The sequence below is a fragment of the Myotis brandtii genome, unplaced genomic scaffold (assembly GCF_000412655.1).
Source record: "Myotis brandtii unplaced genomic scaffold, ASM41265v1 scaffold131, whole genome shotgun sequence".
Lineage (NCBI taxonomy): Eukaryota > Metazoa > Chordata > Mammalia > Chiroptera > Vespertilionidae > Myotis > Myotis brandtii.
The window spans coordinates 354,722-371,319 of NW_005354632.1; the positions used below are offsets into that span (position 1 = coordinate 354,722).

The 16,598-nt window shown below is 48.5% G+C and overlaps 1 protein-coding gene across 2 annotated transcripts in view; it reads left to right on the top strand.

Moving 5' to 3' along the window:
- Positions 1-700: 700 nt before the first annotated feature.
- VTCN1 (V-set domain containing T cell activation inhibitor 1) overlaps positions 701-16,598 on the top strand; it is a 34,671-nt gene continuing 18,773 nt past the window's right edge. For both annotated transcript variants that reach the window (XM_014534527.1, XM_014534528.1), the window contains exon 1: positions 701-791. In XM_014534527.1, coding sequence (XP_014390013.1) covers positions 760-791 — 32 coding nt within the window. In that variant the 5' untranslated portion in view covers positions 701-759. The remainder of the gene's footprint in view (positions 792-16,598) is intronic.

Sequence of the window (16,598 nt, forward strand, 5' to 3'; positions counted from 1 at the left end):
GCCAGCTTTATGCCTCAAGAATGTCCCCGCTGGAAGTCTGGGTGCTGGGGATGTCACAGACGAGCCGTTCTAACCTAACCCGACAGCAACAGCTCCTGTGCAGCGCACATTCAGTGTCTTTCTGGAGTCTCAAGATAGCTGTGAGGTGAGCAGGGCAGGCCCCACCACCCTTTCACTGAATAAAACCAGCTGGGCAGTCTCTGTGCCCGAGGCGAGCTCAGTCTTGGGGGACAAACTCAGCATTCATCGTTTCTGACCCCCAACCTTCCTGAGGTCCCTCAGCACGACCCTCCTCCACGAGAGGCCCCGCGTGGGGACCCAGCCGGCCTGGGGACGCCAGCCTCCAGCTTCTCGGCATGGCCCTGACTCCTTGAGTGGTCCCAGAGCTTTCTCACTTGGAGATTAAATCTCCATCCCTGGCGCTTCCCCCCAGAGGGTCAGGAGGACCTGGCCTGTGCCGAATACCAGCCCTGAAGCAGGGGGTCTGGGAAGCTTTGCTGTCACAGGTCAAGGCCTGGAAAGGCAGCTCCGCAGGCCTGGCCTCCCTGGCGGCTGGGAGCAGCAGCCTCCGTGCCTGCAGGGACGGCTGCACAGCAGCGCTGCTTCCTCATACCTGAGCCTCCACCGCTGCACGCACACTCCCGGCCTGAGCTCATTATTTAAGACCAGCGCCCCGCTGGCTGTGAGTCACACACCAGGAGGGCAGAGGCAGCGGCACTCTCCCAGCACCAGCACCGGGGAAGGGACCCTCCCCTCGCCATGGCGTCCCTGGGGCAGATCATCTTCTGGAGGTAGTGCACACTTCTCTGTCTCTACAGGTGAAGGGGGCAGGGGTGGGGCTTTGGGGGGTGCTGAGACGGCCGGGCTGCCCCATAGGTCCCCATCTGTACCCTTATCTGATCCAGCACTGGGCTGACAGGAGCCTGGCTGGACAAAAACCTAACTGAACTTGACTTAACATTACACCCCAGCATCTGTATGTATCCTTATCTGATCCAGCACTGGGCTGACAGGAGCCTGCTGGACAAAAACCTAACTGAAGCCAAAACCGGTTTGGCTCAGTGGATAGAGCGTCGGCCTGCGGACTGAAAGGTCCCGGGTTCGATTCCGGTCAAGGGCATGTACCTGGGTTGCGGGCACATCCCCAGTGGGAGATGTGCAGGAGGCAGCTGATCGATGTTTCTCTCGCATCGATGTTTCTAACTCTCTATCTCTCTCCCTTCCTCTCTGTAAAAAATCAATTAAAAAATATATTAAAAAAAAAAAAACCTAACTGAACTTGACTTAACATTACACCCCAGGCACTTGGGGCACCCGTTCAGGGAGGGTTGGTTTTCTGCCATGAAGGGCTGACACCTGCTGGGACAGCTCTGGACCGAGGAGTGTGTGTGCCCGGCTGGCCCTTCTGGGGGCACTGAGGCTCTTGAGGGGGCATCGAGCGGGATGGCATGGATGCTCGGTGGGAAGGAAGGGAATCGATGGCTGATGATGGGGGAGGTGTAGGGTGCAGGATGAAGGACGGGCTGCATAAGCTTTGCCGCTTCTCTGGGTGTGATGTCCCTGCACGGCTGAGGAATTCACACCAGCCCTCCTCCACTCCCCGCTCCAGGATGGGGTCTCTGGTCTTCCTGGGGGCTCCTTGGAGAGGGGACTCTGTTGCTGCTGCTGCTGAGAAAAAGGCCTTTGTAGGAGGTCAGAGCCAGCCCACCCTGGGGCTGGGACGCGGTTAGGGGTGATGAGAAAGCAGCAGGAGAGGAGGAGTGGGCGTGTACAATGCTGCTGTGCAGGCGGAGCTGCAGAGCTGAGGGTGGAGAGCCCACGTGGACCGGAGGAGGAGGATTCAAGGGCCCAGCCTAGCTCCCCGGAGGGGAAGGATGAAGGAAGCCCCATCCCTTGTCTGTGGCTCCCATGCCCCAGCCACCTCTAGTGGCCTCTGTTCCCCTTTCTGGGAAGAAAGAGAAGGAAAGTGAAGGAAGGGCTTTCCTGAAACGTGGTGATTCCATGTCGTCCCAACTCCTGCTGGGGTGTAGGAAGGCTGGTGCTCGTTGGTTCTAGGCCAGTGGTTCTCAACCTTCCTAATGCCACGACCCTTTAATACAGTTCCTCATGTTGTGGTGACCCCCAATTTCATTGTTACAAATTGAACATAATTAAAGCATAGTGATTAATCACAAAAAACAATATGTAATTATATATGTGTTTTCCGATGGTCTTAGGCGACCCCTGTGAAAGGGTCGTTCGACCCCCAAAGGGGTAGCGACCCACAGGTTGAGAACCGCTGTTCTAGGGGTCTTTTGTGTCTTTTCCAGTGAAAGGAAGAAAAAGGGAGGGAGGAGAGAAAACCTCAGATTCACAGAAAAGTCTGTGAAGAGACTGAGAGAACACTGCTTCCCAGAGGCAGCCTAGAAAATTCTCTCTTAAAACAAAAGGTCAGCTCCCTCACTGTGTCCACCTGAAGTGGCCAGTCCTGCAGCAGGTGCTGGGGGGGGCCGTGTGGTGGGCAGGGCTGGGGGGCAGCACTCCCCTCTCTGTGCCCTGCAAGTATACCACTCACTGGAGAAGCAGCAGGTGTGTGTGTGTGTGGGGGGGGGGTCATTTGGACTCTCCTACCAGCAAGAATGTCCCCAAAAGCACCCACGTCAGAGGAGCCAGTGCTGTGCCAGTACTTCTATCTCCATGCCCTGGGCTAGATGCCTTACAGTAGCCTCCTTCAACCCTCACAACAGCCTGTGAGGGTTAATTATCACTCAGAGACGTTAAGTCATGTGCTCAAGGCCACACAGCCTGTAAGAGGCAGGGCAGCTTTGAAATCCACTCTACTGAACTCTGAAACCCAAGCTCTCTCCCGGGTGCCCTGCTCGCCCCCTCCCTGCCCATCCCAGCGCCTTCCCTCTACACTAAACCACAGTCTCATGGATGTGAAACACGCCCCTTCAACAAGCGGCTGTTGTTCCAGGGACAGATATGTGGGCTTTCTAATAACACATTGCAACCAGCCTGGCTGGTTTTGCAGGAAGATTAGGAGACCACTGGAATGGACAGAGGCTCATCCTCTTGTCCCTAGGTCTGCTATTCAGGCTCTATAGTTGAAAGGCAGAGATAAGCCACAGGGGCAGCAGATCCCTTGTGCAAAGAGGCCCCCAGGAAGAGGGTCCATGGGCAGGCTTGGTGGGAAGCAGGGTCAAGAAATCTCGTCCCAGGGAAGCAGGTGGAGCGCCCCTGCGGGAACCTGGTATCCACTCTTGACCCTAACAAACCCTCAGTCTTTGCCATAATTTCCTTAATCCAGAGCAATACTTATTGTCGAGGTGATGGGGACCATTGGTGGTGGAGGAGAGCTCATGAGAGGGCCTGCATGTTCTGCAGACCCAGTGGATCGTTCTCTTAAATAATCACTAGAGAGCTCACTACCTCCAGATCTCATGCTCCTGTGCATGCCGCTCAGGGGTGGAATGCTGGAGGGCCGTTTCCGCTGTGCCTGACCTTTGTGGTACAATTATGAGCTGTGTGGTCAACACTATACTCCCCCTTTCCTCATGGCTGTCAGAGGGCACAGCACCTCCCAGGGAACACTTGTTGAGTAGCTGCTAGGAGTCCCAGGGTGCAAGAGTCATGATCTCTGCTCTGAAGGGGTTACATTCTAGTAAACAACATTAACTGAGCACCTACTATGTGCTGGGCATTGCACTAGATACTAGGGCAAAGATGATTAAGACATTGACAAGATTATAGGCTAATGGGGAGAAAGGCTACTAAGCAGATAATTCCATAGTACGGCTCATAAATCATGAGACAATCGGGGCAGGATGCAATTTCCCTAACTTGAGGCTTTTGAGAAGGTTTCCTGAGCCAGTTGAGGGCTGGGCTAAGTTTCAAAGATGAGTTGGCGGGATCCAGATAAAGAAGGGTGGGAAGGATACTACAGGTCAAGGAGTGGGACAGAGTAGGATAGGATAGGATAGGATAGGATAGGATAGGATAACAGAATAAAACTCATGAACTACCATGGGAAGTTAGAAAGCTACAAGTCCTCCGTGTCATCATGAGAGCATGAAGTTCCAGGCAGGGAGTGCCAAGATGAGGCTGAAGAAGCCGAGCCAGGTGGTGCTAGACTTTGTTTACAAGACGTATGGGTGATAAGGGACCTCCGAAGGCTCTCAAGCAAGGGAATCCTGGTGGTTTTCACCTTTGGTGGGTCACTCGGAGGCAGTGTGGAGAATGGCTATGAGGACCGTGAGCCAGGAGGCAAGGAGAGCAGCAGGAAAACAACTGCAGTCAGAAATGCAAGGAATGATAAGGACCTGACAGTGAGAACGGCAGCAGGGATCCGGAGGGGGGCAATCCATTCCAGAAACATTTAAGACTTACACTCACACACTTTCAGAGCTGAAAACTTCAGAAAGTCAGTACACCCACTCACCTTATGGCCGGGATAATTAAAATACATTGTGCAACTTTCTCAAGGGTCATGTAGTTACAAGTGGGCAGAACAGAGCTCTGTCAATGATCTTACACATACTGCCCAGTGACCTAGCTCAAAACTGTGCTGGACCCCAGCTGACCACGATTTACCCAAACACCAAGGCTCCCTAAATCTGAGAGGCCAAAGCTCCATCCACATTTACCTGTGACATGTGAAGAAGTGGGGATCATGTGGATATGGAGTTAGTCTGACCTGTGTTCCTATCCCAGCTCTCCACGTCCCAGCGGGCTGACCCCAAGTAAGTTACTTAACCTGAGTCGTCATTTCCTCCGCAGTAAAATGTGGTTAATCGGACCTCCCTCCTCGAGTTGCTGTGGAAACTAAATTTAATACATGTAAAGAGTTCAGGGCAGCACCTTGTACCTAGTTGGCCTTGATGTGTTAGTTCTGCTTATTCAGTTATTCCCTTCCACTGTTTTCACAGAACAACAAAGTGACTTGGTGGGAGGGAGAGGAATGACAAGTCCAACAGGAGCGGCTGGGTTTAAGGGACCTGTGTGTCCAAATTCAGGGATTTCAGAGGACTTTCTAGTCCTTGTTCTGTGACAGAAGGGGAAATCTTTGGCTGACTGAGGTGGCAACTCACTCAAAACTCAAAGTGCAGTCTCCTGGCAGGCAGGAGAGCATCACCTGAGCCTGTTAGAAATGCACATTCTCAGGCCCACCCTCCGGACCCACTGAATCGGAAACTGAGGGGCACAGCGAAGGGTTGGGGGTCAACTGCATTAGCGTTCTCTCTGGGCTCCCTGACTCCTCAGGGGAAGCAGAGGATGTAATCCATAGAGGGATAAATCTCACCCGGGATCATTCCTCAGTCCACATTTCTCCTGAAGAAATGTCCTCAGGAGGGAACAGATGGGCCTTGAGGAGCACAAAGGAAGAAGCATGAAGTTCCTGCAGGTACGAAATGCAGGTTGTATCTCCTTGTAGCAGCGTTCTCTGGGCTCCCTGACTCCTCAGGGGAAGCACAGGATGTAAGCCATAGAGCAGCGGTTCTCAACGTGGGGGTCGTGACCCCTTTGGAGGTCGAATGACCCTTTCACAGGGGTCGCCTAAGACCATTGGAAAACACTATATAATTACATATTGTCTTTGTGATTAATCACTATGCTTTAATTATGTTCAATTTGTAACAATGAAATTGGGGGTCACCACAACATGAGGAACTGTATTAAAGGGTCTTGGCATTAGGGAGGTTGAGAACCACTGCCATAGAGGGATACATTTCACCCAGGATCATTCCTCAGTCCACATTTCTCCTGAAGAAATGTCCTCAGGAGGGAACAGATGGGCCTTGAGGAACACAAAGGAAGAAGCATGAAGTTCCTGCAGGTACGAAATGCAGGTTGTATCTCCTTGTAGCAGCGCTCCACAATCCCAAACCATCCGCCTGGGATGTTCCAGATTGACTAGCACATCCCTTCCTACCGCTCCCCGTGCCGCAGAGCCGGGGAAGACAGGCACTCTCCCTCTTTCTTTCTCTGCAGATTTTGAATAAAAATCTTCAGAGAATAAAAACCATGAAAGATTTCAGAAACACAGACAGCATCCATAAAATTCAAGGGTCGTAAATTGTCTCTTTTAGCTTCCTATGAGCTGCTCATGCACTCTTCTCCACCACTACCCCCCATCCCCCACCCCCCACATGGCCATTTCACAACTCTCTTCTCTTCCTCCCCTACCGCAGTCTCAGGTGACCATCTTGCTTTATCCGGAGAAAGCAGGAGCCTGCAGACAGGTGCTCCTTCATCTGTTCACTTCCAAAACTGCCTGCTGCCCTCATCTGGGCCCTTTTTCCCTGCCTCCCTTCCCGGCACCAGAGGACAAACCTCGCTCCTATCAAAGGGTGACCCCTCTGTGTCCTGGTTCCCCCCCACCTCACCTCCTCCGGCCAGCGTCATCAATCTCTCTTTCGCTACTCTATTATCCCCGTCAACATGCAACCCATATGTCAGTGTTTTCTATCTTAAAAGAATAACCCTCTCTCAGCCCCACAACCTCTCCAGCTCCCTCCCCATCTCTTCCTTCTCAGCACACTTGCTTGTTGAAAGAGCTGTCTGAGTTCTGATCTTCCTGGGCATGGGAGAGGGAGGTGCTAAGGTTCCCAGCACAGACTGAGGCCATGCTGCCTGGGTGCAATCTCAGCTCTGCCGCTTTCTAGCCAGACGGCCTTGAATAGGTTATTTACCCTCTATGTTCCTCATCTGTACAATAGGAATGCTATTAGAATGTACATCAGAACAGTATAAGAATTAGGGGTGTTAATACATATAAAGCACTTAGCAGACACTCATTGTAAATCATGCATTCTTCTATTATAATTCTCTCTCAACTTTAGTTGGATTTTGTCCCCACAATACCGAGATATTGCTCCTGTCAATGTCAAATCTAATGTTGACGGCGCTGTTCTTGTTTTCACAGCAGCATTCAACACAGATGTCCCACCCCCTCCTTCTTGAAACACGTTCTTCTCTTAGTTTCCATGACACGACTCACTCTCCTGGTTTCCCCTCCCCCGTCCTTGGTGAAGAGGAAGCAGGCCTCCAGGGGGGGGTTTCCCCCAGGCCTGGGGAGCAGAGGCAGCTCCACACAGCTGCTGGCCTGGGAGCCTCTCCCGCAGGGCAGCTTCTACCTGAGCCTGGGCAGAGCGGTCCCCTGGAAATGACCACCTCACCCTCTACCTCTAGCTGCTGAGGTGCTCTCAGGGCAACATCCTCAGCAAGACGAGGAAGACATTTTCCCATGGACGCAGCTTCGTAAATGAGAGCCAGAGGCCCACACAAGCCCGTGTCCTCCACACTCAGCTGTCATTGTGTAGTTATGACAGCAATGTTTTCTGCTATTTTCCTTTCCCATTATAAATATATTTCTGAAACATTAGGATTGAACAGGTTTTTGAAGCCCTGCTGAAAATCCAATCATCATTTATAAATAGTGTTGCTATAGGATCCTGTTCAAAACTTCACATAACCAACTTAAATGCAGACTTTACAAAGCAACCACTGGGGACTGGAAAGGCCTGTAGATTTTGGGACTAAGTGGGTGGGCCGGCCCTTCATCTGGATGGGCAGGTAGAGGTACCCAGCTCTTAGGTAACTGACCCCAGCCAGCTCAATGAGGTGGCCAGAGGAACATAATTTACCTAAGTCCTAGCTGGGAGGTCATCGGCTCCTTGATGCTATTCTCCCAGCTGCAAAGAAGAGGAGGGGGTACATTGGGATTTTCCCAGACATATTCTGGTATGGACTCAAAGCTTAAGGAGCAACTGGTATGATTTTTTTTTTTAATATTTTAAAGCAATTTTATAGCTAAAAACATCCTTGCGCCTTACTACTGCAACAGGTGTAACTCTACAGAGTGATGTGCATCTCCGTGCTTCCAATGGGGGTGGGAAGTCCTGGAATCTCCGCCCCGGGCCTGGCAGGACCCCTCCATCTGCTGCCTCCCATTCTGTTCAGTCCATTATCCTGTTGCACCTGAACATCATGGGCCCAAGCACCTGACAGTCTGTATTTACGCATCTAAGACTGTTTCCCAAAGTGAGTTCAGGGACACCGTCTCTGCAACAGTATTTTCTCCAAGAGTTCTGTAGTCAAGCGAGATTGGAAGACCTGAATAGTAATTGGTTGGACCATATGAAATTGCCAACATTTGATTGATTTTGACCTACAGAAATGATTATTTCAAACGGTTCAACCTAGTATATACTCCCCTGGGACATTCACTATGCAATGAGCATATTAAAGTCCTAAAGTTAAGGAAATCTATTTGATTGTGGTTGACCCAATGTTATGAAAATGTAATCCTTTTAAACATAATACTTATTTATATACATCCGGGGCTGGAGTAATTACAGAAAAACAGAGGGCATGAACAGAAAGAAAGCACAGTAATGAGGGGGCCCGGGCAGTACGGAGGGCTGAGCCCAGGAGAGAAGAGCAGGCCGGTAGTCTCCTTCCCGGGACGCCCGCTCATCTTTGTTGTCCAAAGTCATCATAGTTTTCAGAGCTTCCCCTTCTACAGAATTCTTCCATGATTAACCTTCCTCCAAATAGGCTTTTTTTTGGTAACGAGTCTCTGCCCTTTTCTCTCTTATAAACACGAAGGGAGGGTTCATGAGGTGACATCAGTGGCTCACCCCATATTCCTCAAGTGACAGATACTAAATAAACACAGTGTATTATTATGACTGCCCTCTCATTATTATAATTATTAATCAGTTCATCCTTTCAGGGTATTATTATCTTCCTAGTTCATAGGTGTTCATCTAATTTGCTTACAACTTGGAGGCGAGCTAAGCTAGTCTGGCACAGGGAGGAGATTCACCCTGAGGTGAGGTTGCAGGTGCCTCCGGGAGCGTCTCACACGCTTTGTAAGGAACCTAGACATATAGTCCAATTTGAATTTGTTCTCCCGGCACCAGAGCCAAATGTCTGAGACAGAGACTGGAACTGTTGGACAGGTTAGGTTCAGGGGGAGTACAGTGAGGCAGTGGCTGGGCCACAACTAAATCCTCGGTGCTTCCACCCCACCCCACCCCACTCTCTGGAATCCTTCCCATGACAAAGCCTTGAACAGGGCTGCCTGTCACTCCCATGCTACTTAATGGTCGTCAGTGTAACTGATTCTCTGGGGAGTGACTAGGCATTTGGACATCACGCAGCACCTCCCATCCTCTAGCAGGTGTTAGGTGTCGGTAGGAATTAGGTAATACTCCGGGGGAAGTGGAAGATAGGAGGTGAAAGGTAGAGTGCTGCTTCCTGTGAGAGCACAGAGTTCATTTAATTAGCTGGCCGCTGTAACTGGGTGGAATTTAAGTGACATGAAATGGGACCCTGGTGGCTTTGTGCCCTGCAGTGGGAAGCGCTGCCCAGAGTGAGCATGCCGACAAAAGACACTCCCGTCCCCGCAGACACATTGCTGCAACGTGCAATGGCCTGGAAGGGTGAGAGCGAGCCTTTTAGGTTTCTCATGATGTAAGCGGAAACGAAGCCTCCGAGTCAGGCTCAGGGAAAGAGCAAACACTGATCCACCCTGAACAAGCCATGTCATCTTTCAGATCCTCACATCTCATCTGTCGTCTGTTCGTAAAAGTCAAGTCATCGTAAATATACAGGGGTCGGCAAAGAGACAGCCAAATGCCCTGGAGGCAGGGCAGAGACAGGGCTGCTCTGGGGCCTGGACCACTCCGAGTCTCACCACTGTGCTCCTGACATCTGGACAGACACCACCCCAGACATGAGCAGTGGAGACGGAGGGTAAGGCCCCATCCACTACACTTCGCTTCTCATTCTCTGTATCCCATCTCCTATCCAATGCTTTCTCTTTTTTTTTTGCAACATACTATATTCATTGCACTCTCCCGGCCCCCAATGAAACAGGGCATTATAAAATTGCAAGGAACATACTGGAAAACTCTAACAAAGAGCTTGCTCCTCTAATGCTGCTAAGGCAGAGAAGACAGGAGCTGTGACCAGTTAGGACTCTGACTCAAGTTTCTGGAGCTGGGCCTCAGCCCCCTAGAGATGTCCCTGCAGGTACAGTCCACACGGAGAGAACCGTCCCCTGGCTGCATGCCTCCAAGTCCACGGGACTGTGTAATTTCAGTCATTTTCCCTATTGTCCCAGCAAGCCATTGACATAGCCCGGAAACTCAAATAGTCAGGAACCCAAAATATGCCCTTCAGACCGCTCACCCCTGAACTAACACGAATGGCCTTTGTCAAACCACATTTCCTGGTTTTGAAAGAGCGTTCCTGTAACCAGAGACCGCTCCAGAGCAACAAAGCAGCCTTTCCTGCAGGAAATGCCACAGTGGCACTGCCCAGGGTTCATTCTCCCCCCTTTTCTCGGGGCGCCTGTCTGTATGCCACTGTTTTCTGGCCTTCCCTGGCTTTCTCAGCTCCGGTAGCTGCCAGAACGACTATATTTGACTGAGAGGTGAAAAGTTGTTTCTGTCCTTGCTTTTGGACTAAATATACCCATAAAGGAGGAGGAAACTAAGAAACATTATGAATATTAAACTAACAAAGCTTCTTATCCTAACTTCTTAAACCTAAGCCAAGATTTGACGTGGCTGGTGCAGCTTCATGGGCACCAGCCTTGGTTCTTTTCTCATCTCCATTCTTTTCTCTCTTACGGCCTTTAAGATTTTTGCCTTATTCTTCCCCGTATGTTATGAGAGGCACAGGTAACCAGTTTCTGGAACAATGGAGAAGTGAGGAGGCACTGCTCTCAGGCCTAGCGGGGGGTCTCGGTCTGTAACACAATCTGCCTCTAAGTGTCTCTAAGGGAGACCTTCTTCCCCTAACTCTACCCTTCATCCCTCTGACCTTGAAATAAATCACACTTTATATCCACAATCACCCTGGTTCTGGATGGGGCCTTAGCCTCTTGGTAGCAGGAGAGGACACTAACATTTTTAGTGCATTTGCCAGCACTGTGGAACAGAAATTGTACACATTATAAAGAAAGGCACCAAGTAAAGAAGGTAGCTCCCTCACTGACCCTCAAATATTTCTGACTTCAAATTCAGAAATAATGCCTTAAGCATTAAAAAAAAATGGCAGCGGTACCCACCAATGTCCCTACCAGCTAGCATGTAATTCAAAGTAAAAAAATACAAAGCCATTTTTAAAAAAAAAGTATATACAAGTCAAAATAGAAAACACTTCTTTCTAGTTTTCTGATTATAAATTTCTAGATGAGTTCATTGAACCTTAACTTTTATCTCTGTCCCCTTGTTTGTGAGTCTGTTGGTCAGGTATGGGAATGGCAGGTTGCCATCCCTGCTTTTCTAATGCCGTGGGGCAAGCTGAGTTGGCCTAGTGCCCTGGTCGGCAAACTCATTAGTCAACAGAGCCAAATATCAACAGTACCTCTTCAAAACAGACTCGCCCAGGCCGAAAACCGACTTCTGCGCGTGGGCCACCAAGTTTCAATCGCACTGTACGCGCGCCCGCACATGGTATTTTGTGGAAGAGCCACACTCAAGGGGCCAAAGAGCCGTATATGGCTCTCGAGCCGCGGTTTGCCGAGCCGCAGTTTGCCGACCACTGGCCTAGTGGATCGATCGCCCAGTGCTGCCTGGTACACTATGCTGGTCAGCAAGGCTTTCTTTGGTCTATCTCTTGAAGTTCCTGATAGCTTAGACCAGGGGTCCTCAAACTACGGCCCGCGGGCCACATGCAAATACAAATATTGTATTTGTTCCCATTTTGGTTTTTTACTTCAAAATAAGATATGTGCAGTGTGCATAGGAATTTGTTCATAGTTTTTTTTAAAACTATAGTCCAGCCCTCCAACGGTCTGAGGGACAGTGAACTGGCCCCTTGTTTAAAAAGTTTGAGGACCCCTGGCTTAGACCTCTAGACCGCACAGCTTTGTCCATGACTTGTTTCTCCAAGTTGTTAATATGCCTGAAACAAATCCTTTGGATGGCCATTAAGGCTGACTCTACCCCAGGGTGAAATTATACATTTGCTCTTCAGTTTTTATAGCATCACCTAGTAGTCTATTGGGCATGAAGCCTTAATGGTGGGGGCTGTATTCTCTCCATGTCACATCAGAGTCTATAATACCTGCTGGGGTCTATAGATATACTCCATGTCTCGAATTTCCTTTTCTTTGAAGACATAATTCCATAATTTTTCTGGCTTCCCTTGTTACTTTGAAAAGTAAGCTATTAGTCTACTTGTCATTCTTTTCTAGGCAATCTGTCTTCTCTCTCTCACTGCTTTTAAGATTTTTGCTTTGTTCTTCTTCAGTTGCACTATGAAGTGTCTTGTAGTTTTCTTTTTATTTACCTACTTATAATTCATTGAGCTTCCTGAATCTGAAGATTGGGATTACTTCATAAATACTAAAAAATACTCAGTCTTTTTCTCTTCATTTATTGCCTCTCTCTCACTCTGTATTCTGTCTTTCTGGACCTTTGATTAGATATAAATATTAAAATTTCTCATTTTGGTCTTCGTGTGTCTTACCCTCTCTTTAATATTTAATATTTCAACTCTTTTGCTTAAGCAATTCTCTCTTTCAGTTGTATCCAATCTACTAGTTAATGTGTCCGGTTGAGTTTTAAATTTCAATTCTTTATTTTTCATTTCTTAGATGTTCTGTTTGGCTCTTTTTCAAATCTTTATCTGGACAGTTTTTTTCATCTTTTGTTCCTTATTCAAGCTTTCCATTCCTTTATTCATTTATTTTAACATTAAGAAGGCTTATTTTATATTCTGTATCTAATGGTTTCAATATCTGAAGCCTTTTCATTTATTCTGTTCATGGTGCCTTTTTCTTGTACCCTTGGGGGTTTCTTATTATAAGCTTGTATTTGGGGAAGTTTCTTTGCTGAAATCCTTTGAGGCCTGGGTGGAGAACGCATTTCTTCAGAGATTCTTTGCTTTTGCTTCTATTAAGCATTGGAACTTTACCAACTAGGAACCCTTTAGACTTAATTTTTGGTTTGGGGTTCTTCAGGACTGGAGGCATTGTAAATTCAGACCTCAAATCTCAGGGAGCATTCTTCTCCTCACCCAGAACTAAAACCAAATGAGGTTAAATGTAAGCCAAGATTGGGCTTGGCTGGTGCCTTTAGGGGAGTGGAGGGTTCTAGCTTATGTGGTTCTCCAATTCGATTCTCCAGCTTGGGTGGCCCCTTGGCTGTGTCTCTGATATTCTGATGGCTCTTTTGTCACTGGAATTTGTAGACAGCCACTGTGTTCAGTTCCCTCTTATCTGTCTAGAGTCATGTTTTTTGCTTCACTTTTAGCCTCTGCAAATCTCCTTGTTTTTCTTGCCAGCAAAACCAAGTGTTCAAAAATGTGTGTGGTTTTATTTTATTCAGCATTTTAAACATTTTTAGTAAGATTATTACTTCTTTTAAGGATATTTCTATGCACTATTGCTAAAAATTTTAATTTTCATTCCCTGCAAAGTTCCTTTTTTCTTTTAGAAGGATATCTCTATTGTGAAAGTCATTTGTAATGACTGAAATGGCTGAAGTTCAGCAAGGACTCAAACACAGCTGTTATCAATTAATTCCTTCTCTAGGTTCCCTTCTTGACCCCAGCCAACCAGGTCTTCTATTTCCAACTCTCCAAGGCATTTTGTAATAATTCATAGTGTCAGCAAGATTTCACACACCACAGTTTTATAAAATATTATTTTCCTTTAAGGAGGAAGATAAATGAGAATTTCTCCCATAAATGGCTACTCAAAAGTTACAAATGTGCTCGTTGCTGTTATGCACCCACTGTATGCACCCACGTCTAAAAGATGAGAACGTGTGTCCCAGCAGGTGAGGGTTTGCCATGGACTCCGGGTAGGACCTTGGGAGACTGCAGACACATTCCTGTGGTTTCCGAGATTTGCTGGTCTGCTCTTCAGTGGGGAGATTTTCTGGTGTCGCTGATGTGAAGAGAGTGAGTGACAGAAGCCTTGGGCCTACAAATAGAACCCTGTCTCCCATTTGGGAACACAGGCATCAGACTGTTAAGACAGGGATAGGTGCTTTGGTAGGGAAGAGCTCTGAAGGCGACATGTGCTTGTTCCCAGCTTTATTGATGAATACACAGAACTGACCCAGGGCTAGGCTTCCTGAGAGGAGACAGCCCAAGCACATCTTTGAACATGGTCAGTGACAGCACGGGCCTCCTATAGGCACCAAAAGGGTGACAAGTCCAGCAGTCACTGTGCTTTCAGGTGCTGCCGAGTCATCTAGATTGCAGATCACTGGAACTCTGCAGGCCATCCATCTGCCTGCCGCCCAGATCAAGGTGACTGATGGGGAGAGAGGAATCATGGAGATGTGCTCTCCCCAGAGACAGCCTGTCCTGTCCTTCCCCATCAGAGCTTCTCAGTTCCAGCTCCCGCTTCCCAGCGCCCATCCCAAACCCCAGTGCCTGGCTCTCCTCTCTCATGGAGCCCAGCCTTCTGAGATTCACCTTCCAACCCCACCCCTTTCATCCACGAAGGACAGAGAAGGAGCATGCTCCTGGCTGGGTTCAGGAGTGAGGTCAGAGGCAAGTCGGAGCCAAGCCAGGCTTGGAATGGGCCGCTTTGGGTGGCCAGAGAGGAGGTGAAAGGCTGTTTAGGCAGAGGGCGACAGGGGACAACACAGATCAGTTTGACCAGAACACAGGGTTCCAGAAGGGGAGAAGCGTTGGACAGACAGCTTGCGGTATCTGGGGAGAGTCTTAACTTCTAGGCTTAGTTTGAACTTGAATCTGTAAGCAGTAAGAAGTCATTTAAATTTGGGGTAGGGCGAAGGGGTAAAAATAAGAATCAACATTTACAATTCAAAATAATATCTAATATTTATACATTAATAGTTTGTTTCTTTAGACCCTTACAACAGTCCTGTGGAGAAGCAGTGTTTAATCTGGACACAGGTATGGGGAGAATTGCAGTGCTGCTCAGGTGTGCAAGCCCCCTGCTCCCATCAAACTCCAGGCTCTCTGGGGAGTTGATGGGGGGGGCGGGGGTGGGGAGATAGCAGTGCCTTCTTTTTGTTTCGTCCAACCCAGAAATGACCAGGCTGTCACTGAGCAGTGCCCCTAAGGGCCTGAGGAGGCGGGTGGGGAGGGCTGAGGGACAAGGTGAGACAGGTAGGAGGAGGCTGTGTGTGACAGCAGCCAATTTGAAAAGGAAGTGCTAATTAGCAGCCAAACCACACTGCAGGTGCTGTGAGCACCCCTGGAAATCTCTCCTAAACTCCAGTTTGGAGACTTACAATTAGGCTGTTTCAGTCCAGACCACACAGGCTGCTTAGGGGATACCCGGCTCTTCTAACAGCACGGACACGTCTGGGAGGTTCAGAAAGGGTTTGAAGCGTGTGTGTTATTAAACACAACGGGATGTTACACTGCAAGAATCTTCTGGAAATGTTTTCTTCTCTGCAGTGAGAATGAGGAGGAAGGGGAAATGCAGGTATGATTAGGGAAAGGACTAGTAATCACCTTGCATGGACTTCTGTCTCGCTTTGCTTGTGCCTCTGGGCAACAGTGAACGAGGCTGATGAAATGCCGGTGTGTGCTGCATGGACATCAGGGGAGCAGTTATAGACGGCGCAGGCTTAAGAAAATAATGGAATGGCTCTGCTGCAAACTCAAATACTGTTCAGGGAAAGGTGTCTGTTTATTAATATTCTGTGTTTTTCCAGCTGAGACGCTCCTTCTAGTTTTCCTTCCAGAGTCTCAGACAAAAGATCCCTCCTGACAGAGATGGACTTCTTCAATCAATGAATAATGGGGCGAGTGGTCCTTCCACAGGGGCAGCGGCACAGAACATGAGCCTGGAAACTGATCTGAATCCTGGGCTTTGCCAAGCTTTGGGTTTACATAAAATACGGCATCATAATGAAAGCCATGGACGAGGGAGTCTCATACCCAAGGCCAATCCTGCTCTAATTTCTCTGGGGGTGAGCCCTTGGATAAGTTACTTAATATTAGGCCTCAGTTTCCCCATCCATAAGGCAAAGATAGCAGTACCTATCTCATAGGGTTGCTGTGGGGATTGAATGAGATAAATGAGGTCATGTACTCAGTTAATATCAGCTATCACTGTTATGTTATTAACCAAGGTTTTAGGCGCCATATCAGAACACCAAACTACGATGAGGGCAAGGCCAGAGGAAACCTCAGGGAAGATCAGTACAGAATCATACAACTATCTGCATCAGAAAGGGACTTTCAAAACGGTCCCACCCTTACCTGGTCCCAGAAACTCGCCCCTGCCCACATCTCTCCCTAAGTGGTTTCTCAGCCCTTGTTTGTACACACACGTCTAATGACGTAACTCTTCGGTCTCAGGCAAGTACCAGAGAGCTCTGTTGGGAAGTTTCTCTGTACATAAAGCTCAATCTAACCTCCTAGAACTTTCGCCTACTGGCTTCATTCCTTGCAGAGTGATGGAGAATAGGCCCAGATGGCATCTCCTTGTCAATCTCTTCCTGACCCTCCAGTTACTACTCTTCATGCTCATGTTCTCCTGCCCCTGGATCAAAGCTGGCCTTGATTTCACCAACACAAAGAGAAAAAGGAGAGGCATGTAGAGATGAGGAAACATTCTCTACAGAAAATGAAAGATTCTTCAGGGGAAAAAATACTGAATAGAC